At 38.3% G+C, this 25,027-nt stretch overlaps 1 protein-coding gene across 1 annotated transcript in view; it reads left to right on the top strand.

The window, feature by feature from the left end:
* Positions 1 to 24,088, top strand: part of Pex3 (peroxisomal biogenesis factor 3) — a 30,146-nt gene extending 6,058 nt beyond the window's left edge. The window contains exons 2-12 of the mRNA XM_076926890.1: positions 869 to 1,000; positions 4,352 to 4,433; positions 9,564 to 9,607; positions 11,044 to 11,168; positions 11,425 to 11,491; positions 11,591 to 11,645; positions 12,362 to 12,527; positions 14,607 to 14,677; positions 15,641 to 15,763; positions 19,325 to 19,421; positions 23,070 to 24,088. Of these exons, the coding sequence (XP_076783005.1) occupies positions 869 to 1,000; positions 4,352 to 4,433; positions 9,564 to 9,607; positions 11,044 to 11,168; positions 11,425 to 11,491; positions 11,591 to 11,645; positions 12,362 to 12,527; positions 14,607 to 14,677; positions 15,641 to 15,763; positions 19,325 to 19,421; positions 23,070 to 23,150 (1,043 nt within the window). The 3' untranslated portion in view covers positions 23,151 to 24,088. The remainder of the gene's footprint in view (positions 1 to 868; positions 1,001 to 4,351; positions 4,434 to 9,563; positions 9,608 to 11,043; positions 11,169 to 11,424; positions 11,492 to 11,590; positions 11,646 to 12,361; positions 12,528 to 14,606; positions 14,678 to 15,640; positions 15,764 to 19,324; positions 19,422 to 23,069) is intronic.
* The last annotated feature ends 939 nt before the right edge of the window (positions 24,089 to 25,027 follow it).

Genomic DNA, 25,027 nt, shown 5'->3' with positions numbered 1-25,027 from the left:
ACCAGTGGCCGCTCACCCAGTGTGTGACAGAAATTCACTCATTCACATCATCTGTGCTGAAGACCACACGGCCCTGCCATGTTTACACTGTTGGGTTACGATGCTGTCTTCCTGTTCCTTTGTCATTTGAGTTAGTAGGTTTTAGATAGTGTAAATTACATTTTCTCATTTTCTCAGACTTTTTTCTAATTCAGGGGTGGATAAATACATGTCTTCCTGACTATATACCTTTCTTTCATTCCTTTAAATCTTTTATTGTAGAGATTTTTAAACTTATATGATCATTGAAGAAAACATGAAAAATATAGAAAAGCAAACAATTGCAATTATCACAGTTCATTTTACTTTAGAAATCAAATATGTACTTTTCTGTGTATCTATTTCATTAAAATACAAACTTCCTGGATGTTATTTTATCACCTAATCATATAAGTTGGATTTCCCTTGAGTCATTAACTATTTAGTAATGTGGTTTTTAATAGCTACCTAAGATACCATTATGTTAACAGATTATAATTTATTTAAATAATCCTTTGCTGCTGAATGTTTAGAATATGTTCAATTAACTATTAAAGATGCTGCCAGACTTTATAAATTCAATGCCTTTCTGCTCTTGTCTGCTAATCTCTTTTTTTTCTTACTGGCTATATTAAAATATATTGTATACATGTAAAATAAATAAGTAAGTACTACAATCTCCTTTCCTTTTTCAGTTCTTTAATAAAAGTATTTTAGAAGCTGTAAGTCTCAGTTTGTTCCTAGTTTAAACCTCATAATTTAATCAAAAATGCTTAAAATGTTCGTTGGAATTTTTAGTACTCTAGTTAAAATTCTACTTTGTTTTTTTTTTTTTTTTTAATGATTTTAGGAGTATATATCCTGGGAAAATATGGACAGAAAAAAATTAGAGAAATACAAGAAAGAGAAGCTGCAGAATACATTGCCCAAGCTCGGCGACAATACCATTTTGAAAGTAACCAGAGGACTTGCAATATGACAGGTAAGCAGACATGTATGTATTTGTATCTTAAAGTGCTTCTTGGTTTGTATTAATTCATCATCTCAGACTCCAGCTCATGGAAAAGATGAGGAAAGTATGCTGAATCTACTCAATATTCCTGTTAACAGAGATACATAATTTCAATGTGAATTTTTAAAACAATATAAATACTCATTTTATGTATTCATTCAGCAGATATTCACAGTGCCTGCTCTTGAGGGAATAGGCAGTAAACAGAGTAAGATCCCCTGAGCTCTGGCAGATGTTATGGTGAAAAGATGGCAAACAGCCAGTAAGTGACCTTGGGCTGCTGTAGCTCCAGTGCTCTGCAGAGTGGAGAGGACTCATGCCTCTGACCATTTGCTGTGTGCAGAAAGACTACAGTACAGTAGGGAGAACAGATGCCTGAGATGAGAATGTGCTAGGGTCACTACAGAAGCAGTACACAGGCACTGGAGCTAGAGAGAAGCGGGTGAGTGCTAGGACACAAAGAGAGAGAGGCCTGACCCACGTGGCCTTGTAGGTCACAGCAAAGAGTCTTAAGTCTATCACGTTTGCAGCAAGACAACGTAGGACATACATATTACACAATAGTGTCTGCTCAATCACTTAATTAATGGTAAGAATGTAATTGCCAGAGCCAGAAACCTACTGGAAAAAAAAGCCATAATACAATCAGCCTGCTCATGTTTGAAGAGAGCAAGGAGTTGGGCTCTAACTGGTGTGATGCCTTGAAAACTAGTTTCTCAAATCCATGTCAAGTCTATTCTTTTTACTGTTTAAAGCTTGTTTTTTTTTTTCTCCCTAACATTTCTTTCAAGGATACTTACTTTAGAAGGAATTTACAAAGCTAAATGTGTCTGGTTCACCTTTACACGTGGAATTTTTTTCTAGTTTTTAGAGGACTTTATAGCTAGCTCACTTGCCTCATTTTATAGATGGAAAAGCTAAGATCAAAAAGGGAAGATAAGTTCACAGCTACAGCTACAACTACATGTGAGTTTTATATTTGAAGTAATCATACCTAGTCAGATGCCTCTGTTTTGTGAAACCCTAGTCAGAATACTGTCCATAATGACAGCTCATGTGCACATCCAGAATGACAAAGGCTCTAGGGAGGGGCTCATCACCAGATCATTTTCCAGTTTGATTTGTATTATCTGTGTTCTTGAGCTAACCTAAACCTCAGCTCATCCAATAAAATGACCTTCATAAAATTTACTTCAGAAATGTATGGTGAAGGATCAGGTATGTAGCTCAGCTCGTGAAAGTGCTTGCCTAGCATGCACAAAGCTCTTGAGTTCGATCCACATCTTAGCATGTGGGATACTTAGGCAGGAGGATTGTTTCAAGTTTGATGACAGGTCGTCTATAACAAGTTCTAGGCCAGGCAGAGCCATATAGCTAGTCCCTGTTTTAAAAAAAGAAGTAGTTTGTGAGAAGACAGCAAGATACTGCACATAAGATGCTTGGCGTATAGACACTCAGCATGTGAACTTACAAATCACACTGAACATGCTGTGTTACTGAGGACATCTCACTGAATGATTAGAGAATATGAATAGTCTGTTTCAGATTATAATGCAAGTTTTCATAAACTGGTAAAAGATCACTCTTGGGATCTCAAAATACACCTCATTTTGATAAAATCATGTGTCATATTGGTCCCCCAGAATCAAATGGGAAGATATGAGAGCAATGACTTGGGGGAAATGCCTTTGAGGAATAATAGAGAGGGCACAGGAATAGGAAAGGTCTCTGACACTTGCGAAAGGAAGAGGTTGAGATAAGAAATACCTGAGCCAGGCATGGTGGTGCACACTTTTAGACCTGGTACTCAGGAGGCAGAGACAAACAGTTCTTTATGAGTTCAGGCCAGCATAGTGTTTTTAGCCATGTTCACAATACAGCTATAGTGAGACTGTCTAAAAAATTAAAAGCCTGAAATGATTCTTCCCAGTTTAAGAAAGCTTGATGAGTTAACAGGTTTAGTTCCCTGGATAAGAGTTCCTCTCTGAGTCCTCATGAGCGGAGGGCAATGTGAACATAGTAATGAATCTGCTGGTTCAGTCTGCTGTTCTTAGAAGATGGAGCTGGGACATGCTGAGACCATCACAACCCTGTAGATAGCAGACTACAGACAATTAAAAATAGCATAGCATTTTCACTAGGAGGTAAAAGATAGGTTCCCTAAAAAGCTTGACAACTTCCTGGTATGCATTTACAAGAGGCTACAAATAATGTGATTAAACTTCCACCATAGAAATCTTTGGTGGGCAAACCACAGGCATGGATGACTTCAGTTTCCGTAAGACATTGATGTCAGTTTAAATGTTGTAAGATAATGGAACATTCAGGGTTTTGTCTTTTGCCTTTCTTGACTTGACTGAGAAGAGAAACTCATTAAATTTACACATGACATGATGTTTGTTTAGGTGTGTAGCAGACATCACTAATAAAGTTTCAGAATACAAAATACTCTTTGTTTTTTGGACTGTGGTGGATGACTTTTTTATGATGAGTTAGTTTAACAGATTCAGAATGATGCAAAATATTGAATAAACATTGGAAATTCAAATTGAATATAAATTGTAATGAACAAACAGTACATTATGACTTCTAGAAATACTAATTAACAGTAATTGGACTGTAGTAATGAATTGTGTAGTTTGGGTAAAGGATCACAGTATACTATGTGGTAGTCAAAATACAGGTACATTCCTGCCTCTTACATGCTAAGAAGATTCCAGCTTATGTCATTAGGACCCTCTCCCCCCAAAAAGAATGGTAACCCTAGCTAAGGCTATTTCCACAAGCTAATCAATACTTTTGTAAATGTTATAAATTTAAACAAGGATTATAAATTTATAAAGGATAGGCCCTGTGTTCTCTTCAACTTACAGATGAGAAAACTGAGGTTCAGATTCAAACCTACACATTTACATTTCTGATTTTATCCCCTTACCCCACGTATGCTCATCTTATGCCACCTGTAGAGACAGGGGGGCTCCTGTGAAGGAGTAGTTACCCATAAACCATAGTTCAGAGAGCCCGTGTTAACAGGAGGACAGCGTCTCCTCATCCTGCCTTCTGCCTGTTCTTGTTTACATTGCTCCAAATGTGATATGATAATGTTGGAGTAACATAAGCAAACACAGCAAACACATAGTTTATTAGTGTGTAGTGGTTTTATATAATTGGTAATAATAATTGTGGAATCCTCTACCCTGGAGAGTTCCCTAACTCTTGCTAGTTGCTACTATTATTATATAGCCCATAGTAGTATGAATGTGTATAAATGACTGTGTTCATGCCGTTTGTGAGTGTCTTTGTTTTCTGTTTGTGGGACAGTGCTGTCCATGCTGCCAACGCTGAGAGAGGCCTTAATGCAGCAGCTCAACTCGGAGAGTCTAACAGCTTTGTTGAAAAACAGGTAAAAGCACACTATGTTATTTGGCTTATTGGAATGCAGTCAAAGGATGTAGAATGAGCTAAATATGTTTAATGCATCCTTGTTTCCTTATTTTTTTAATACAAACTTAAAATACATAGGCTCAGTTTAAAAAATTAAATACATATTAATTCATATTTAGTTTTATTAACACTCTCCCTCACTACACAGATCATAGATCACATGGGACAATAATATGTAGTCTCTACATGAATATGTTCTATAATTTTACATTATTCAACAGTTTATTGAGTACTTATAGAATATACCTCTGCAGCAGAAATGTAAAACTAAACATCTCTGTGTTCAGTATTGTGCTTCTCATAGTGCTAGCTATGTAGGAGAGTGTTTTGGATAAGGAACATGAATTTATAAGTAAATGGCTAACGATAGACAAATATAACATGAATGTATAATACTGATAAGTTATTGTGGCAGTTCAGAAAACACTACCCACATAGATGACCTAATGTGTGTGTGCGGCATGCACATAGGCATTAGAAATTAAATTCTGTTCTAGGTTGAGGAAACTTCCAGAAACAAACGACTGCTTTTTTTGATGAACAAAATACAGGCAGTGGTGGTTTCAGTAAGTAAAGTGTATGGCTAGAAGGAGGGGGAGGGGAGAGGAGGAGAGAGAAAGGGAAAGGATAGAGAGAGACAGGTGAGGAAGCAAACCCAGGAGCCATGTCTGTGCTCACCACTGAGTTACACCCAAACCAAATAAATCTTAATCAAGTGATTTCACTGAAATATTTCTTTGACTATAATGATCCTTAAGTGCCAAGGGGGAATGAAGTACTATTTGCAGTTCTGTGGCAGCCTTGTGATAGGAGCCTCCCACACTCTCGCATGCTCTCATGCGATTTTCACAATATCTCTGTGAGGCAGATGTTATCATCTGCATTTCGCAAACAGAAACTGAGCACTTAGACAAATTGAGCAGCAAACTTGAGAATTCTTGATTTATTTGTTTCTTTTATAATACTGGAATTGGACCCACATGAGGTAAACATTTTGTCACTTAGCTACATTCCCAGAACTCTTTGAAACATTTTTCTGTTACTCAGAGAATACTTCCCAAAATAATAATGAACATATGCTAAAACTTTTTATCTGATTCAAATAGAATACAAGTGGCAGGTGATTTGTCATTTTTAGAAGTGGACTGAATTTAATCTCTGCTTTACAGATGTAAAGTGTGGCTTATAAATTGCTTTGTATAATTATATAAGAAGATATATAAACAAATAAATCAGTCATATAAACAACTGATTACTGCTTGAATGTGCTTAAATAGAGGAAAGAAAATAGATTGTAATTATCTTAGACTTTAGTCTTATTAAGAAGCAAAGACAGATTCAAATTGAGTTTGCCTTTTATAGAAAAACAAAAGGATAACAGTTAAACATGGTGGCTTTCCTCCCTCTTAGCAAACCTGTATCCTACACAGGTCTCCATTCCAAATGCTTGGAAGGGTTTAGTGGTAGAGCCTGTGCTTAGCATCCTCAAGGCCCTCAACAAATCTCCAGCACCAGAAAACAGACAAATAAAGACCTAATAAAATACCTGTAGGTTTAAGGCATTGAATTGACAAGCAAAGGGGAAATGGGTTAAACATAGTACAATTCAAACCTGTTAATTCCAGGGTAAAAGAAACACTAAAGGAAAATATGGGAGTTTAAAAAAAGATTGATTTTGCAAAACCATGTAAAAACTTACTCAAAACACAAGAATGTGAATTTCTTAAATTCCAGAGTTTAAGATGAATTGTGCTTCTCACTCAGTGCTTATATTTTATGTATGTTAATGTTTTTCCTTTCTTTTCTTTTGCTTTGTAATTACTATTTTGCAATTAGTACGTGTCCATTTGATAAACATTTGTATAAAACAGACTAACGAGGCCCTACAGTGTGACAATTGCTTGTATAATCCAGTCATCTCTGGTTTCATATAACCTGCCAAGCAAGTTGGTTTTCTTTTTAAATTCATTTGCTTATAACTGATGAGGATAAATAAATGATCTGATAGCCTTGTTTTGGCGGGTACACGATAGCAGTAAGGAACCATCATTGATTGGGTATCTGGCAGAGAACTTTAAACATCCTCGTCATAAGCAATAGAATGTTTGGCAAGCGTTGACCTAAGTGTTAGGTAGATAGTGATTTTAGTGACACTAAAAAGTCAAGTTGCTTTTAACTTGAAGTACGTATCCACTTGAAGAGTCCTTTGAAGAAAATCTACACAATTAGTACTTTCCCTGTCCTATGCGATTTCAAATCAGAAAAGATATGTGTGTGTGTGTGTGTGTGTGTGTGTGTGTGTGTGTGTGTGTGTGTGTACACATGCGTGCCTGCATATGCGCACATTTTTGTTTCGTTTGTTTTGTGATCCTGAGAACCAGGACCTCAAACGTGATAGGCAAAGGTTCTACTGCTGAGCTGCATTTAATCAGGTCAAGATTTTAAAACCACTGGCACAGTCTCAAGACGATGACTATCAATGCAGAAGTGCTTCCTGGGTCGCTGCTCACTCTGTTCTCACCCACCAAGTCCCCCAAATGAAATCAGGGTTAGTGAACATGGTTTCAGTTCCTAATTTGCCCCTTTACAGATTATATACTAAGGACATTCTGTCCTCTAATAATGGTTCAGCTTTAATTGAAATAACTATAAATTTTAAGGTCTATTTCACTGTTTAATTATATGGGGGTGGTTAGTATGTGCACATGAGTACTGGTTCCTGTAAAGGCATCAGATGTGACTGGTACTGTAGTTACAGGCAGTGTGAACCACCAGTGAGACACCAAGAACCAAACTCAGCTCCTCTAGAAAGGCCCTCTCTCCAGCCCTGTAACTGAACTTCTTATTATGTCCTATTTCAATAAGAATGATTGCCCTGTATTTTGTATCTTTGTGTTCTAGTAAATAATTTTTATTATATTTTACAAAAATATTTATCCTGAACTGAAAATAGTAAAAATATTTGTTCTGTGACACAGGTGATCTGAAAGTTCTGCATCATATCTGCATAGTGCATTCACACAGACCACTGCTACACTACATTTATTGCTTTTTTATTACATTTGCTTATTTACTTATTTTATTTAGGTTTTTCAAGATAGGTTTTCTCTATGTAGCCTTAGCTGTCTTAGAATTTGCTCTGTAGACCAGGCTAGCCCCAAACTCACCTGTCTCTGCCTCCCAAGTGCTATTATTAAAGGTGTGTGCCATTACCACCCAGATGCTTGTTTGTTTGTTTGTTTGTTTGTTTGTTTTGTGTGTGCTAGTAGCAGGATAATTTACAGGAGTTAGCTCTCTCCTTTCACCATGTTGGTCCTGGGAATAAATTCAAGATCATTAAACTTGGCAGCAGGCCTTAATGCCTAATGAGCCATTTTGCTGGCCCATAGTATGTTTTTTTAAATAAGTAATGTTGTTGTGCTACTATGGAATAATCTCCTGGATACACTGCTATTTTATTTTTTAGTAAATAAAACTTCTGTAGTATATCTGATTTTATTTAAGGAGCAGTTTTAAATATGCTAAAAATGTATACGTGCTTATATAAAGCAATACAATAGAAGTGAAAGCATGTTTAAGTCATCTGTGAATAGGGGAACATGGCATTCAACATACAAGGTTGTATCAATTTGACTTTATAACTGTAAATATTTATGTAATTTTAAAATGATATTGTTAACTATGATATCAAATATTTATAGTAAAATAAACTTGATATTAACCACAAAGACAGAAACTATGCCACATGTCTTTAAATCAGAAAGGTAATTAAATATTCTTAGTGAAATAAATATTCCTGTTATATAGAACTTAAAACCTGTAATCTCTTTTGAATAGTACAGCACTATTTTAGGGCTGCTATGCTCGAACTCGGGGGTGAAGGAGACCAATGACTATGTTCTTTTTACTAATTTCTAGTGTGGACAAAATAACGTCAAAAAAATTAGACTAAAATCCAATAAAGCTTGCTTTGAATTAAACTATCAGTATAAACTTATTGTATAGTTTATCTTTAAATGTATACATATAAATACTATATAGATATCTAACAGCTTTTAGTCATTTTTACCTTATAGTAAGAGGTCTTTAAAAAAGGGCTTATTTTGTTTTGTAATTTTGAAGTTTCCTGTCTAGATCAGGCAGTTGTGTTGCTCTGGGTCTCTGATGGTCCTTGTGGGCCAGGTACAGTGGAGCAAGCGGTTTCCTGGTAGCCAAGAAGCAAGAAGAGTAATACTAGATGTCCCAGGGTCTCCAAATGCCCTGGTAGGTGTCCTTAATGACCGAGAACCTCCCTGTAGCTTCCAACTCAGTAAAGGTTTCACTGCCTCCCACTGTGTCACCCTGATTACCAAACCTTTACTCTACAATCCTCTGAGACAACAGTAAGCCCGACCATAGCACCAGCTCAGCTCACTGAGAATGATTAGAAACAATCCCTGACCAGATCAAAGGCTCTAGTCTCTAGCGTTCCCACCTACCAGGAACTCTTAAAGAAATGGGTAGTTTCAGATCTGCAGTACGCTTAGAACAAGATCAACTCAGAACAGAACAGCTTTTTTTTAAAAAAAAATAAATAAAGAGTAAAGGCTTAGGCAAAAAGATTTCAGAAGCAACCTAAGTAGCCTGAACAACCTAAGGTGATCTGAACAGTAGAAGGGAGAATATCTCCAGTTGGTTGAGCATCAAATGCATGTGTCAACTCATATGCTTATAATGATACAGTAAAACAACAAAAGCAAATTCTTACCTTTGAGTGATCACAGGGTCCAGTTGATGATATACAAGACAATAAGCAGAGGGAAGAAACCTGGCTGGCTTTACTACTTTAGTATGCTTGTGTGTATGCTCAGAAAGAGGACAAAGATTGGAAGAGCGTACACTAGGAAAGTGGTTGTTAGTGTTTCTTAAAACAATTAGACAGTTTTTGTTACCTTGTTGACTTTGTTTCTTCAATATTCGTATGTTGTTTGAATTTTTTAAATTTGTGAGTTGTTTTAATTTTAACTTTTAAAATATAGCTCTATGTAGTTCAAAGTTATACTAACTTACATAGATTATTATTTTCGTGTTTTCTGATTTTTTCCTTTAGGCCTTCAAACAAGCTGGAAATATGGGAGGACCTAAAGATAATAAGTAAGCCCGAGTGTTCTGTATGACAGCACATCCTTGAGCTATTTGTAACAGGAACTCTTTGTATCATAATATATACATGACTCTTCTTTTCCTGCCCCATTGAATAGTCAGGTTTAAATCTAAATATTCGTAAAGCAAAGAGGTCAGTGTTTGTTTCTAGGCAACACTTTGTTAGTGATGGTGGTGATACCATTGTTTTAAGGTAAGGTATGTGCTTATGTTAGGTATTATATTTTCAACATATTTTAAAGGAATTTTTATCCAACCCAAATAGTAACTTTAATTTCATACATTACACAAAATTTCACTGGTAATAAAAATTTTAATCAAGGAACATCTCTAGGCATTCTATCTGTGTCTCAGACCTTAATGCCAGCAAGCTTTCCACCAAATGATGCCTGAGTCTTCCCCTGTTGGAAGACGGCTTAAACTTCTTGAGTGTCCTATATTATTTTTCAGCTGTTGCCCTTTCTCACATGCCCTGTGAACAGCTATTTCAACATTCTCTTTCTCCATTTCTTCCCACCTACTCGCTCTTTGATACTACGCCCTAGTTTCTGCTCTTGTCTCTACCCAAGTGGTCCTCATAGGCACCAAGAGTAGTCTCTGTGCTTCTGAATCCACTGGGGCTTTTTCAACTGGCCACAGCACTTGACACCGTGGACATCTGTGCTCCCTTCTCTGCCCTGAACGCTGCATTGGGCTGCTGGGAAGCAAGTTCTTCCTATTTCCCTGTTCTCTCTACCTCATCCAAATCTCTACTGGCCTTCGCTTTTACCTGTCACTGAATCAGGAGTTCCTCCATGTTCCACCTTCCTAAGTTCTAAGCTTGTTCCCTGGGCTTCTGAGTTCTAAAGATACAATTCACTCAGGTCTTGCTTTGCCTTGTCCCATCCACACATCCATGCTGGAGAGAAGTCCAGGGCCTCATGAACACCAGGCAGGCTTATACCAACTGAGGTACATGCCCAAATTGCTTTCCTCTCCCAGCTTCTAATAGATAATTCCTTTGCCCAATACGTATTTATAAGTAGTCATTCAGCTGAGAAACCCTGGCTAGCCAAGCATGACTCTAGTCTGCTATCCCAATACTGAGACAGGAGGACTCTGAGCTTGAGGCCGACCTTGGCTACAGAGGAAGACCCTGCTTAACAATCAAAAGAGTGGGGAGGAAAGAAAGGGGACATAAATTATATATATATATATATATGTGTGTGTGTGTGTGTGTGTGTGTGTGTGTGTGTGTGTGTGTGTGTTATAAAGAGATACATTAAGTATAAAATATTTTAAATTGATATATTTTTATGTTTGATCCATTTACTATTATATTTTGCTAAAGTTAAATTATTAAAAAGTAGTCAAAGAAATAGGTCATGATTTTATACATGTCTTGGTGTTTTAGTCACAATGCCAAAGGGTTTCTCTTCTCTCTGAAGGTTTCACAAGAAGTATTGTAGCTGTATATAGCACGTGTATGCTGGTGGTTCTTTTGCGAGTCCAGTTAAACATAATTGGTGGATATATTTACCTGGATAATGCAACAGTTGGCAAAAATGGCACTGTAAGTTTAACAGACTTGAGCGTACACCGCTTTGTCTTCTAAGAGGTTCAACATTTAAGTAAATATGACTGATTCTGAGTACTTTGAACTGTTAATCAGCTCTGAGAAACATACTCTAACATCTGTGACTGACTTTGTAGCATTATGATGGCTGTCTTTGGAAAGTGAACTTTTTGGGTATATTAAAGAGGGTTTTCCTTTAAAAGCTTTAACTTTCCTTTAAAAGCTCCTTTGACTTGATGTCTCTTCTACACAGACTGTTCTTGCTCCTCCAGATGTACAGCAGCAGTATTTATCAAGTATTCAACACCTCCTTGGAGATGGTAAGAGTCCCGTCTGTAGCAAGCACCTTTATATTATTGAGGAAAGTTTTAAGTGAACAAGGCTCTGTTTTCCTTTTAATTTTGCTTTTCCTTTGATAGGCCTGACAGAGTTGGTCACTGTCATTAAACAAGCTGTACAGCGGATTTTAGGACGGTATGCCATGTTCCTCTGTCTTTTCTGACTTCCTGGTTCTTGTGAATAAAATAAAATTAAAGGTGCTCGTGGTGTCACAGTTCTGTCATCCCAGGTACTCTGAGGCTGAGGCAGGAGGAGCCCAAGTTCAAGGCTTACAGATAAGACCCGCTCAGTCAAGTTAGTGGACTCTGTCTCCAAATTTAAAAACAGGGAAAGTAGGTGTGGAGTGTGCATGTGTAGAGCGTCTGCTTGCTCTGTGTGCCTGAGGTCTTGCATTCACTCCTCAGTACTGCAGAGCAAGGGGCATGACAGGACTGTCCTAGGAAATGGGTGATCTGATTTAGACACCAACCCTGCATATGTGTTATAATCTACTGTATCAGTGTCAGTAGATTTCACATGGGGAGATATTTTTCAGATTTTATTGGTTATTGACTGATTTCCAAACAAATTAGAAATATAAAAAATATTTCTTTAAAATCTGCCTACCTGACTCTTACACTAATAAGATCTATATTATGACGGGACTTCTCTTGTGAAATCTGTGTGAAAGCTTATTGTTGCTCTGTAGTGATGGCCTTATCTGGTGGCTGGCTTCCCAGACCATTCCAGTCCAGCAGCATCAGGTTAGACTAAATAGAACAGGGTTTCAGATGCCAGCTTACTAGAATAGGAGCACTGTGAAGTGTGCCCTGTCATTTCAACTTATTTGACGCACTTTCCTATATTTCTAGTGTTTCTCTTAAACATTCCTTGTCTCTTTTGGACTTGGAGCAAAAACTAAAAGAAATTAGAATTCTTGTTGAGCAACATCAGTCTTCTTGGAATGATAAAAATGTGTTCAAGTCTTCACTGTGCCAGTTCATGATGCCAGATGAGGAAACACCGTTGGCAGCTCAGGTACTTAATTCATAACCATTTCTGATTGTCTAAATCATACTCCACATTTCTTAACCCTGTTACTCTCTCTTGAAATATGGATTTCTGAGTCTTATACTTTAAGAATCTAAATAAAGCCTTAAACATTAGAAAAACTAATATAATTTATCGTAGCACTTATAATCTTGGGTATTTAGCAGATTTTTATTGAGTCGTTGTTAGGTTTCAAGCTCTTTGATAGGTGCTGTGAATAAAAAGGAGAATACAGGTTCCTTGCCCTGTGGGAGCATAAGAGACAAGTTCAGTTAGAGTAGCTGCGATGTTTATATGAGAGCAAACAGAACCCAGAGGACGGTCATGATATTGAGATCATGAAGAGCTCTGTGCAGCTAGGTACAACATTTTTATTTCTGTTTGCAGAATTAAATTTTAATGAAACTAGTAATGCATTCAAACTTAAATTCATGGCCTCTTTTTCTTTCATTGTTATTACATATATATGTGTCATCCATACCCACACATGCACACATGCATAATTTAAAAGTAAAACCTTTTTTAAAAGAATGAATAATGGCTACCGGTGGCCAACCAGAAGGAAGCTCTAGCCACTCACCTGAGAAGCAAACAAGGCCCACTAATACCAGTCCTAGCGCTGCTGTACCCTAGTGTGCCCTGAGCAGGTGTTACAGAAGTTTCTCATTAGGAACTACACAAATTCCAAAGGGTTTTGGTTATATATTCAGGTTATACAACTAATTTTTAAATTAGTAACTTTTCTTACATTATTTTTATCTATAGATTCAGCTGAATCCATTCTTTGCCATTGGAAGATAACAGCTCTGACCTGTAGCAGAGAAGCTGGGAACAGGTCACTCTCTAGCAGGGCGGCCCTGTAGACTACAGTGTTCATTATCATCGCCCAAGACTTTTCTCTTTGCCTAGACACTGGAATGACGATCTGTTTGGGTGCTGACAGAGACTACATGATTAAGAAAGAAAGAAATAAAAAGAAAACTGGAAGGAGGGAAGGGAAAGAAAGAACAATTCTAATCTATCAAGGGAGTTTTATAAATGTAAGGAAGACAGGGGAGACAAAATCAATGAAAGAGCCAGCCTTGCTGTGCATCAGATCACTGAGTTCTAGGCCAGCTTGGGCTCCATAGGGAGACCTCGTTTCAAACAGAAGACAGAGATTAATGATAGAAACCAGCAAATTATTATAAAATAGATCTCATTGAAATAAGATTTCTAACCCTGTAAAACAATTTCCAAATTTTACAATTCAACAGTGGTACAAAGTAAAAAGGATGTACAGGATTGAATAGAGTGAGTGAAGAGGGGAGCGAGGACCCAGGTCGTCCTGAGTTTAACTGACACTTATGATGGAACAAGGAGCCTCGCAGTGCCTAGAGTAAAAAAAAAAGGGGGGAAGTGAAAAGGAAAGAAAAACAAAAAACCCTCACACATCCTAATAAAACGTCTCAATAGTGCAAGAAGTATGTGCTGCTCCATGCTGTGTGTGTAGTGTAAGTGTGTGGTGAATCCATATAAGTGTGTAGGTGTTACACAAATGTGTAGACCAGAACAGGTGTGTCTCCTCTGTTGCTCTAAACTGGACTGCATTGAGATAGGCTTCCACTGAACCTGGAACTCCACGTTCTGGCTAGGCTGGCTGGCCAGAAAGTTCTGAGATGTGCGTGTCTCTGTCCCAGTCTTCAGGTTATAGTCAAGTGTAGCCTCACCTGGATTTCCACATGAGGTCTGCAGGCTTGTAGTGCGAGGACTCTGACTTTCTGAGCCGCAACGCTCTGTCCCTGTTAGTCTCAACATCTGCTACTTATCTTTGTTTATGGATGCCAGAAACGTCTAAAACAGACCAAATAAAGAAAGCTTTACAAAGTATACATCAATTCATGTTTTAAATACTGTCTACATGGTGACATAAACCTTTATATATACATATTTTTTAATTTGAAAGGTTTTTTTGTTGACAAAACAGAGATATTCAAGTTTCCCAAATGCTTGAGTTTTTACTATGATTACTTTATCCATGACTTTGTAATATTTGCACTCCTGAAGTATAGATTTTTGATTTTACAGGCCTATGGGCTTTCTCCCAGAGATATTACCACTATTAAACTTCTCAATGAGACAAGAGACATGCTGGAAAGGTATGTAGAGTGCATACAGGTGTTACTTGTATTTTCAATGTAAATAAGACCATTTTCTAGTGTTTTCTGAACAAATATTTAATAGTGTATCTGAAAATTACATTTTTGATATATTCCCCTTCTTTAGGTAGGATTTCCTATCTAAAGTAGAAGGAAACAGAGTTGGGTACTTCGGGTGTATCCCCCATTTTTTGCTGCCCTCTTCATTATTATCCATGGTCCCTGTGCCTTAATATTCCTTCCCTTAGACAGCTTCACTTCTTCCTTCATGTCACATATGTATACACTATTTTATGTGTGTACATAAAATGTAGGACCCACAAATGAGAAAAGTGAAGTGCTTGTCTTCCTAAGACTGCCTTCATTTATTTAACATGATTATCACTAATTGCAGCCTCCAGACATTATCACTTTGTATATTTACCACATTGTCTGCACCTTTCCTACATCCCTCTGTTGATGCGCACCTAGGCTTTGGTTGCCTGACTGAGCCATTGTAAATAGTGCTGCAGTGAACATGAGTGTGCAGGTGCCTGTATGCCATGCTGACTGGGACCCTTTCGGATAAACACTCAGGAGTAGCATAGCCACATCATGTGATGGGTTTACTGTCAGTCTTTGGGGACCCTCCATGCTGGTTTCTATACTGGCTGGATTTCTTTGTGTTCTTGCCAGCTGACATTTTTTAAATACATTGTATAAAATACATATTAATATGAAACAAATCTGATGAATATTTTCATGATGTTAGGCTAAACAATTCTACTGATTTGTATGCTTAATTTTGAAAAACTGATAAATTTATATAGTTATTCATGCTATGAAAACTAGATCGTAACTAGAAATGTTATCTCAAAGGCAACCACATGGTTATTGAATTTAGTGGGGGGTAGGTTTTTGTTTAGTTTATTTGTTTTGCCCACTAAGAATGTAAAAAGTAATATACTTCTTATTTTATTCTAGTCCAGATTTTAGTACAGTTTTGAATACCTGTTTAAACAGAGGCTTCAGTCGACTTCTAGACAACATGGCAGAATTCTTTCGACCCACTGAACAGGACCTACAACATGGTAACTCCATAAACAGGTAACATGGCATATAAAACACATATATGAACACATGCTCTTAAAATGTGATGCTTTGGATATTTTGATATTGTTGTATCAGATAAAAAGGAATCTGAGGGCACTAGAGAGATGGCTTAGTGGCTGAGAGCACTAGCTGCTCTTCCAGAGGACCCCAGTTCAGTTCCCAGCACCCACATGGCAGCTCACAACTATCTGTGACTCCTGTCCCAGGGGACCCAACCCCCTCACACAGACAGACAGATATGCAGGCAAAACACTGACATACATCAAATAAAAATAAGCAACTTTTTAATAAGAAAAGAAATCTTAGGTGATAAACTGCACCCTGAGTTTCCAGCAAATTAAACTCTTCTAAACCAATGATTTCATCGGCAAAAGTTCCTTCTGAATTTAATAATAAAATTTGCATTTTTCTCCCCATACTTTTGCTACTATAGTGAAGTATTTGCATTCTGAAACTACTATTTAATTAATTCAAAATCCATTTTTCTTTAATTTTTAGAATAAAAAAACTTGAAAAGGTAGTCACTATTGGCCTAAATTAATAAATGTCTGACCATGACAATAACCAGACACTCTTATAGATTATTGTTTGATGAATTAGTTTCTTGTAGTTATATTTCACTTATATTCCAATAATTATTTTTAGAAAGTTTTAAATATATTCATTTGATGTCATTATGGAATAGGGAAAACCTAATTGGTTCAATTATTAGTAATGTTTGTCATTCTGTTACTACGTAATGGACCTGTATTGTTGGAAGTTTTCTTGTAGTTTATTCTGTCCATCACTTTGATACAAGGATCCTTGGTTAAGAGCCTTGCTTTAAAAGGCTCCTTTTTAAGAACCTCTGGTTTTATATCATACTTGAAAAATGGTGGATTACTAAATCAGGGCTCATTTATTGTACGCCCACCTATTAAATCTTGAGGAAACCGTCAGTATCTGGCATTCATCTAATTCAGATAGGGGTTTCTAATGTAATTCTTAGCCTAGGCCGAGCAAGGCATTGTTTTGGCTGATTCTTGAGGACCCTTCTTTATTATGCAGGAAAGGGTAATTTGCCCTTAATGGTGAGTATTTGGAGTGCTCAGAGTAGTAGGGTTTACTCTTAAAACAATTGAGACCTACCCTTAAAAATACATTTCAGCTGAAGACTAATCTTATCTACTCTCTGTAGTCAAGGTTTTCTAGTGTAACCTGTACTTGTCAAAGTACTAATTATTCCCCCAAGTGAGGTAAAGAATTGCAATAGTTGGGTCCAAAATTGTAATAGTTCTGGGCCAGCCAAGGCTATATAGTAAGACCCTGCTTTAAAAAATAACTTTTATAATTTTATTAGTGTGTGTGTACATGCACATATGTGTGTGCATCTGTGGGGGGGGGAGGCAGCTTTCAGGAGCTGATTCTTTCCAATAATGTAAGTATTGGGAATTAAACTTGGGTTGTTAGGGCTTTTCTTGCTGAGCTAGCTCATTAACCTTTGGTTCTTTTTCTTTAATAGTTGTGATGGCTACAAGCCCCATACCATGTTGTATAGCAGTGATGACATACAACATGAGGGGAGTGTTTCTAAAAGTGCCGAAGGATGAAGTTGGTTGTAGATATGAAATAGAAAACTGTAGATGGGGAAGCATGCAGTGTGTGCTAAGAAAAACAAAAGAACAGAAAGCCACTAAGGGGAGGCTCAAAATGTAACTGAAACACGAAGCTCCAGTTGAATGGAGCAAGTGTTGGTACTACAGGAGGGGAGATGGTACTCTAGAAGTTCAGGAGGTCAACAGCTGAGGTAGTTGGTTTGCAGTTCAGCGTATGAGAGCAAATATTTGGTTATGTTACAACCACTGTCATTCTTTTCATTTTTAAACATTTATTTTAAATTTTTTTAAAATTACTTTTGTATGTGTGTTACTATATGCCATACATGTATTAGCGCTTGAGGAGGCTAGAAGAGGGCTTTGGAACCCCAAGGACTGGAGGCCGATATGGTTGTGAGATGCCTGATGCTGAGATGCTGGGAATTGAACCCCACTCCTCTGCAAGAGCAGTCAATGCTTTTAACCTCTGCGCCATCTCTCCACTTCCCACCTTAGAGGACCCTTAAAGTAACCTTAGGAGTTTTCAAGTGATGAGAGTAAAAAAAAAAAAGTTATTTTAGGTCTAAAGGCAAGGAAGGCTGAATGGACAGTAACCTGACTGACATCAGAATATAGAATTTTAGTCATACTTCAACATTATTATTAACTAGGAATAATATCAAAAATGAAAGAAGGATTGAATGTTAGGAAAACTATTGCAGTGAACTATAACAGTAGTATATTAACAAAACAAGGCCCCTAGGATGGCTCTGTTAGTTAAGGTGCCTGCTGCCAAGCCCCCTGATGCAAGGTCAGTTCTCATTGCCTGCATGGTGTAAAGAAAGAATTGACTCCTCCAGTTTGAACTCTGACCTTCCCTTGTACACACACACAGACACACACACACACTCAGACACACACACAGACACACATATACATACATACATACATACATATATACACACACACACAGACACACACAGACACACACAGACACACAAACACATGTACGTATGCACAATAAATAATAAAAATGTTAGCAGGACAAAGATTATCTTTACTGTTGTTGAAAATTAGATTTTCTTATATTTATTTTTAAGGCAGACAACTAATAAGCTGTTAATTGACACATAATTGTCTAAGTTATGTATATTCTTTCAAAATATAAAATCATTTTTAACTGGAAAAATACTGTCTGACAGCCACAGAACTTTATACTTAGAAAGCCAGGAAAATAAAAGGGTTGAATTCTTCTAACATCAATCTATAGATATGATCAAAATACTATTGAAACCCCACAGGAAAAAATAAATTAAAAAAAAAAAAATTAAAAGAAACCCCACAGGAAACTGAAAGACAGTTCTGTTGGTATGATGTTGTCACGGGATAGTAAAGTTAGCCTGGCCGGATGATGACTGAAAGTTAGCAGGAATAAAGATTTAGGACATATTTGACTGTCGGGAGAGCCGGGAAGAAGGACAAGAGTGTGTGTGTGGGAGAGGCACCATGGCAGGACTTCCCACACCATAAGGAGACCAGAGGCAGCTGGCCAGGGATGCTGCAGACCTTACACATGTACCCTTTGACCTGGAACTCTGTGTTTACACAGGCACTTACATAAATATTGAGAAAACTTGGGCAAGAACTTGAGAGCTGGCTTTAGGAAGCTGGTGACAGTGTACTCATATGTACTACCACCTAATTATTGAAAACAACAGACAGAGATGTGGAAAGCATAAAGGTTCTTATGACAAAAATATGGTAGAGTTGTAAGTTGAAAAAGAATAAAAAATATGAAAATGAAAAAATTGCCAGAAGAAAATATCCATAAAATCAACTATAGCTGTTGTTTTTAGATAGGGAAGTTATGTTTTAGTTTTCTATTAATATATTTCTATAAGTATTCTTCAGTGATATGTGTATACTGTTAAATACCTGTGTATAATTTCAGAAAATAACTGCTGTGGTAATTTGTTTTCAGTCTGTCCAGTGTCAGCCTGCCTTTGGCTAAGATAATCCCCATAGTGAACGGACAGATCCATTCAGTCTGCAGCGAGACACCTAGTCATTTTGTGCAGGTGAGTGAGAAGCTTGGGAGTGCTGAAACAAGCTGTGTTCATGGCTGTTTCCAAGTCAAAAGTAGACTTCCTGCTGCACTCACTTATTTAAAGTAGAGCTTGCAACCATATTCTGAGTGGTAGCGTGCCCACGAGAGTAGCAATGCTTGACAGCAAATTGATAGCAATACCCTTCCCCTGCTGCCCACCTCTAGTTAGACCGCACTCTGAGGAGGATGTCCTGGGGGTTATAGCTCCATTGTTTTTTCCTTCGGAATTCATTCAGGAAAGCATTTTATTAAAAGGATAACTTTGAATCTATGTACTTTTTTCAGTCATTGACAAACTTGAGAAGAGCGTTATAAATTTCAAAGGATTTGGAGTATGGTTCAGTAACAAACTACTGTAGTAATTTGCCATGCAAAGAGGCTAAGGCCTCCATGTACATATGATGACTCCCTAGTGTCATTGTCTGAAACCATGTAATGTGCTTTCTCGAGAGGCTTTATCCTCTTGGGGCAGTGCAGAGCCAATGATTCAGGGCTCCTGCCCCTGTTGAGTCATTAGCGTGTCCTTTAGACCCAGGTGACTCTGCCCTGTGCTCTCTGGTCTCACCTCCCAAACCTAAGAGCTAGCGGTTCACACTGCAGAAGAGCCAGTGAAGAAGGCCGATGGCGCGTCACTGAGCTGTGAGCCTTACGCAGTTTTTCTGCTTCTGCCAATGTCTCTGGCATGACCTGTAAACATCCATTTTAACAAAATAATGAGAATACAACTATGTATAATACAGTTGTTGGGTTGATGTGTACCCGCTTCCACCAGCCCCCTCACCCCCCACCCCCTGCCACCACCACCACCACCACAACCACCACCACTACCACCACCACCACCACCACCACCACCACCACCACCACCACCACCACCACCACCACCGGGGCTAGAGCTGCTGATCGGAGAGGCAGGACTCAGGACTCAGGGAAGTTTGACTGTGCTCACTCCACACCAGCCCTGGCCCAGGATTCCGCTCCAGGAGTGGACACTGCAGTTTGAGGGGGAACTCACCTGGTTCTGAGACTCTTGGGCCTCCAGGCACTGCTGCGGGGAGCTGCGAAAAATCGGAGAACAAGCAAGCGGTGGTGGTGGTGGTGGTGGGGCTGGATCGGCCTGCTGCAAAGGGGGAGAAAGGGAGAGAAACTGCTGTGTCCCACAGGGATGTGAGTCCCGGCTCGCTTGCCTTGGTGGTCGCCATGGTTCGGAATGCAGAGGGGTCTTCTATGGGAGATTTAGACAGTGACTCTATAGGTGAGGACCTGCTCCACTGTTCCCCACTGCAGATCCCAAAGAAGAGAAAATAGTCCATGGTTTTAAGATGTTTATTGTCATGAAGGAAAGTACATGAAAACCGTACCCCGTTTTCTCAGGGCGGGCCTGAGGTTAAATACCTTTTGCAGGGAGGAGGGTCTGGGAAGGAATGCTTAATTGGCTAAGCCCCTCTGGCCTTTAGGTATCCCATTAATATGAAGATCTGTCCTGAGGCCTGCGGTCACACCTACCTGTGGAGGGGCTAGGGGGCATTGCCCTATGTGACTAAAGGACACAGAGAGGGCCGCAGCCTCATGTCAGGAGCCTGGAGCCTGGGAGCATGGCAAATGCCTACCATCCCTTGCAGGGGACCCTGTGGGGTCTCCAGCTGGGTCACCAGGGTTCCAAACCTAGCTCAATCAGAAATCAGGCTGCCTTTCACAGTCCTACAAGCAGCCACAGCTTGAAGGCTTAAGTAATTTTGTACATTGCATTTGAATTTAAACCCATATAACTAATAATGAAAACAAAAAGGTAAGTTTTATTGTCTGTATTTGTAGGCATGATTTTGAATAAGGGCCCATGGACTTTACCAGTCAGCAAATGGATCCATGCTAGTGGAGGCGGGAACTCCTTTGACATGGTCATCTTTAGATACTCAGTCCAACTGCTCAAGAAGCATGCTTTTGGTTGGTCTTCATTAGGATTTACAGACATGACTTCAGGAGTCCAGGAAGATGAGGGGAAAGTGTGATTCCTATGGAAATAGAAAACCTAAGCCCACACAGAAGCAATTGCAAGATAATAAGTAAAGATAAAAGCATAGTCCTGCCCCTGAATTTAGGGATATAACTATCTTGCTGTTCACATTTTTGTTGGCCCCATGTAGCATCAAACTGTGTTTTTTGTTTGTTTTGTTTTGTTTGTTAATTGAGAAAACTACAGAGGCAATGAAAAAAAAAACAGGAAAATCGCTCCTGTGAAGGCCAAGTCCAGTAACTCACTCCACAGTGTAAATGGTTGCAGAGCACTGGCAACATGAGTTTTCGAATAGAGTAGCAGGCCAGTCAGGTGTAGAAGCAGAGTAAACACATAAACACATGAGTGTAGCAGGCAGCTTCATACCACACGAGAACAGTGAGGTAATAGTCATCCGTTTGATTTAGTAAAGGTGTGTTGGGGTTTGTAGGGTAGATTACCATTTTATGGTAAATACAGTTCTTTTGTTTGTTTACCTGTGTGAGTAGTTTAGGGTGGAGACAGCTGAAGACTCCTCTGTGTTTATCTCTGTGTCAGTGGGCCCTGCTTGTGGTTTGGTTTTTAGTTATGGAAAAATCTCTAAGCTTAAGACATTTATGTATTTTTCATTTACACAATAAAATAATATAAGCAGCAGCTGGGTGTGACAGTGCACATCAGTAACCCTGGCACTCAGAGGCTGAGGCAGGAGTGCCAAGCCAAGGCCAGTGTGGGATACACCAAGACCTGCGCCAAAACCAAGCAAGCACACCTTAGCATGTGCGTACTGATGTCAGTTTACACTTGCAGAGATCCATGGATGTGTTAGATGCATTGCAGCTGTAGTGTAGAAGTGCAGAAGCAGCTTCAGGGAAACAAGCACACACAGGAAAAAAAACAACTTGTTTTTTAAAAAAATTTAATTTAACCTTTGTTTTTACACTCCAGATTTTGTCCCCCTCCTGGTCCACCCTCTGACTGTTCTACCCCCACTGTCTCCATGAGGATGTCCCTACCCCACCAACTCCTACCCCACCAGACCTCCCCACTCCCTGGGGCCTCCTGAGTTCACGTCCCATCATTTTAAAGGAAAACACTTTTCTATAGTTCTCAAAATACATTTAAAAGAAAATTTAGGAGCTAGCAATGTTGCTTCTTTCTAAACGGACAAGATGTAATGGAAGTTCTATTAACTTCCACAGCTGTCATAAGAATTTTAAAAAGAGTTTGGTTTACATTGAAGACAAATTCCCTTTTTCCCATTTAATAATGATGCAGTGAAGCCTGTGATCCTGCTTAAAGGAAACATGAGATTTTAGTTAATTGAAACTAAAGGCTTTATCTTCACCATCGGACACTGAGAACCCTTGCTATAAAGTGTGCGTGTATAGTTTGTGTATATGTGTTCATATTAAATAGACATATACTACATATATGAATTATTTGCTATATTTTCTAGAAATAAGAAACTGGCCAGTATATCCTATGACTTAGTATAAGAAAAGCATTCCTTTCCTTAGCTTCTCCTTGTTCCTAAGTACACAAAGCTTCAAGACAGATGCATTGCCTTGTAGAGATGAATTTCACACCATCTAACCTTACAAACTGTGCTGTCATCATTGTTTCCAGGATCTGCTGATGATGGAGCAAGTGAAAGACTTTGCTGCTAACGTGTACGAAGCGTTTAGTACACCCCAACTGGAGAAATGACTGCTTTCTTTCAAGAAAAACTAAAGCAGATTCATCTACATTAAAAAGTACTCTGAGTAAATCACCTATACCTAGAGTGACAATTTGCAACCAAATGCCTAATAAAATATATTCTTAAGCAGAGTCTTCATTTCATAAAGAAGTAGATTCCCTTAGCACCTTACTGTATTTTTTATCAGCAGTCTACTTCATCAGGTGTATCTAACTGGCGCACAGATTACATCAGGATCAATCATGATTTCTTACCGTCTGGATAGCTGATCCGAACCAAGTAGGTACTTTTATACGTACACGGAATGGAATGTGGTGTCCTTTCACACATAAGATGAGGGGAAATACATCTTGAAAAGTAGATCTAGGATGCTGGACTCTGAAATTAGGATGTTTAACTAATTATGGAATTTCCTGGACTCTGAAGTGAGCGAGAGCCAGCCAGATCGTCTCCAGCCACCCTTAGAAGGCTCACGGGACTGGCTCACACAGCCCGGCCAGACAGCTTGTCATCTGGAAATCAGTGCACTTAACTCCTGTCTCTTTCCCTTGCTGCTGTTTCCTCGGTATTTATTTGCAGCAATTGCTAAAGCTCTGTTAGCAACCCTCAGGAGGTTGCATAGAGGTTTTCAGGCTAGTGTTATGTTGTTTACTCGCCATTATTAATAACTACAGAGTTTTATTCATCTGTGTATAAATTTAATAACTTTGTATTGATTTTGAGTATAACTTGTTGCAATAAACTATTTTAATAAAATATAGTTTTGTTTAGTTAATACTTTTTAACCATTAATTTATTTGTTCTTTAGCAATATTTTTGCTGTTTTTTTTTTTAAGAGCATGCTAGTTTAAAGTTTTAACTGGTTCATAGTTGGTGCTTTCTTATAACTTGTTTTTTTTTTTTATTTTCAGAAAAACTGTAAATAAAAATAAGTTATCTCTTGTCACTAGCTTACCTGTGGTTCTTCATTTAGAAGGGCAGAACTGACCGAATCACGTGTCAGCAGTGGATTCACTGTATCTGGTAATAGATTGTTCTCAGAACATAGTTTTATGTCCCTGCCACATTAAACAACATAGCTAAATAGGAGGTGGTAGAAAATGAACTGTAGAGGTCTTTCTTTGTAAAGCTTGGCTGAGGTCTGTAGCAAGACGACTGTGTATAAAGAAAGAGGTCAGAAGAGACACACTTATTTTTAACATTCAATGTGATATACTGATACTGTCGTTTCTGAGAAAGAAGTTGCCTTTTGGAACACACACACACACACACACACACACACATATTCCACTGGCAGAATTGATTTGTATTAGTCTCCTAGAACTGCCGTAGTAAATTACTATTAACTGGATTACTTAAAATACCAAAAATCCTTTTTTGTTTTTTAATTCTGCTGTGAAATCTAAAACCAAGGTGTCAGCAGGACTATGCTCCCTCTGAAGGCTGTTGGAAAATCCTTTTGTTCTTTGCTCACTTTTAGATTCTGGTTGTACTTTTTTTTATTTATTTTTTTAAAAAATAGAACCCTAATTATAACTATATGGAATCGGCCATGTGTCTCGTCCAAAAATGCCCAGGATTTCAATCAGAGAAACATAGAGATCACACAGGTATAGCCTTGTCAGAAGAAAATTGTTCAGCAGAAAGTTATCACCTGGAGTCATCGGCACCTGCAGAGTCAAAGGCGCTGATGAGCTGGCAAGGTTCAAAAGCAGTGAAATGACCTATGCATCTAAAGTTAACTATGCCGCAAAGTTCTGATTTGCTCCTAATGGTGCTAGAACCTTCTTGTCTGAAACAGCTTGGTTAGAAATTGATTTTAAAACAATCTATCATAAAGCCTTAGACATTTTAACTTAAAAATCTAAACATTCTTAGTTACTGT

Source organism: Arvicanthis niloticus, chromosome 28 (assembly GCF_011762505.2).
Source record: "Arvicanthis niloticus isolate mArvNil1 chromosome 28, mArvNil1.pat.X, whole genome shotgun sequence".
NCBI classification, from domain to species: Eukaryota; Metazoa; Chordata; class Mammalia; order Rodentia; family Muridae; genus Arvicanthis; species Arvicanthis niloticus.
This window is presented reverse-complemented; position numbering and strand designations above follow the sequence as displayed.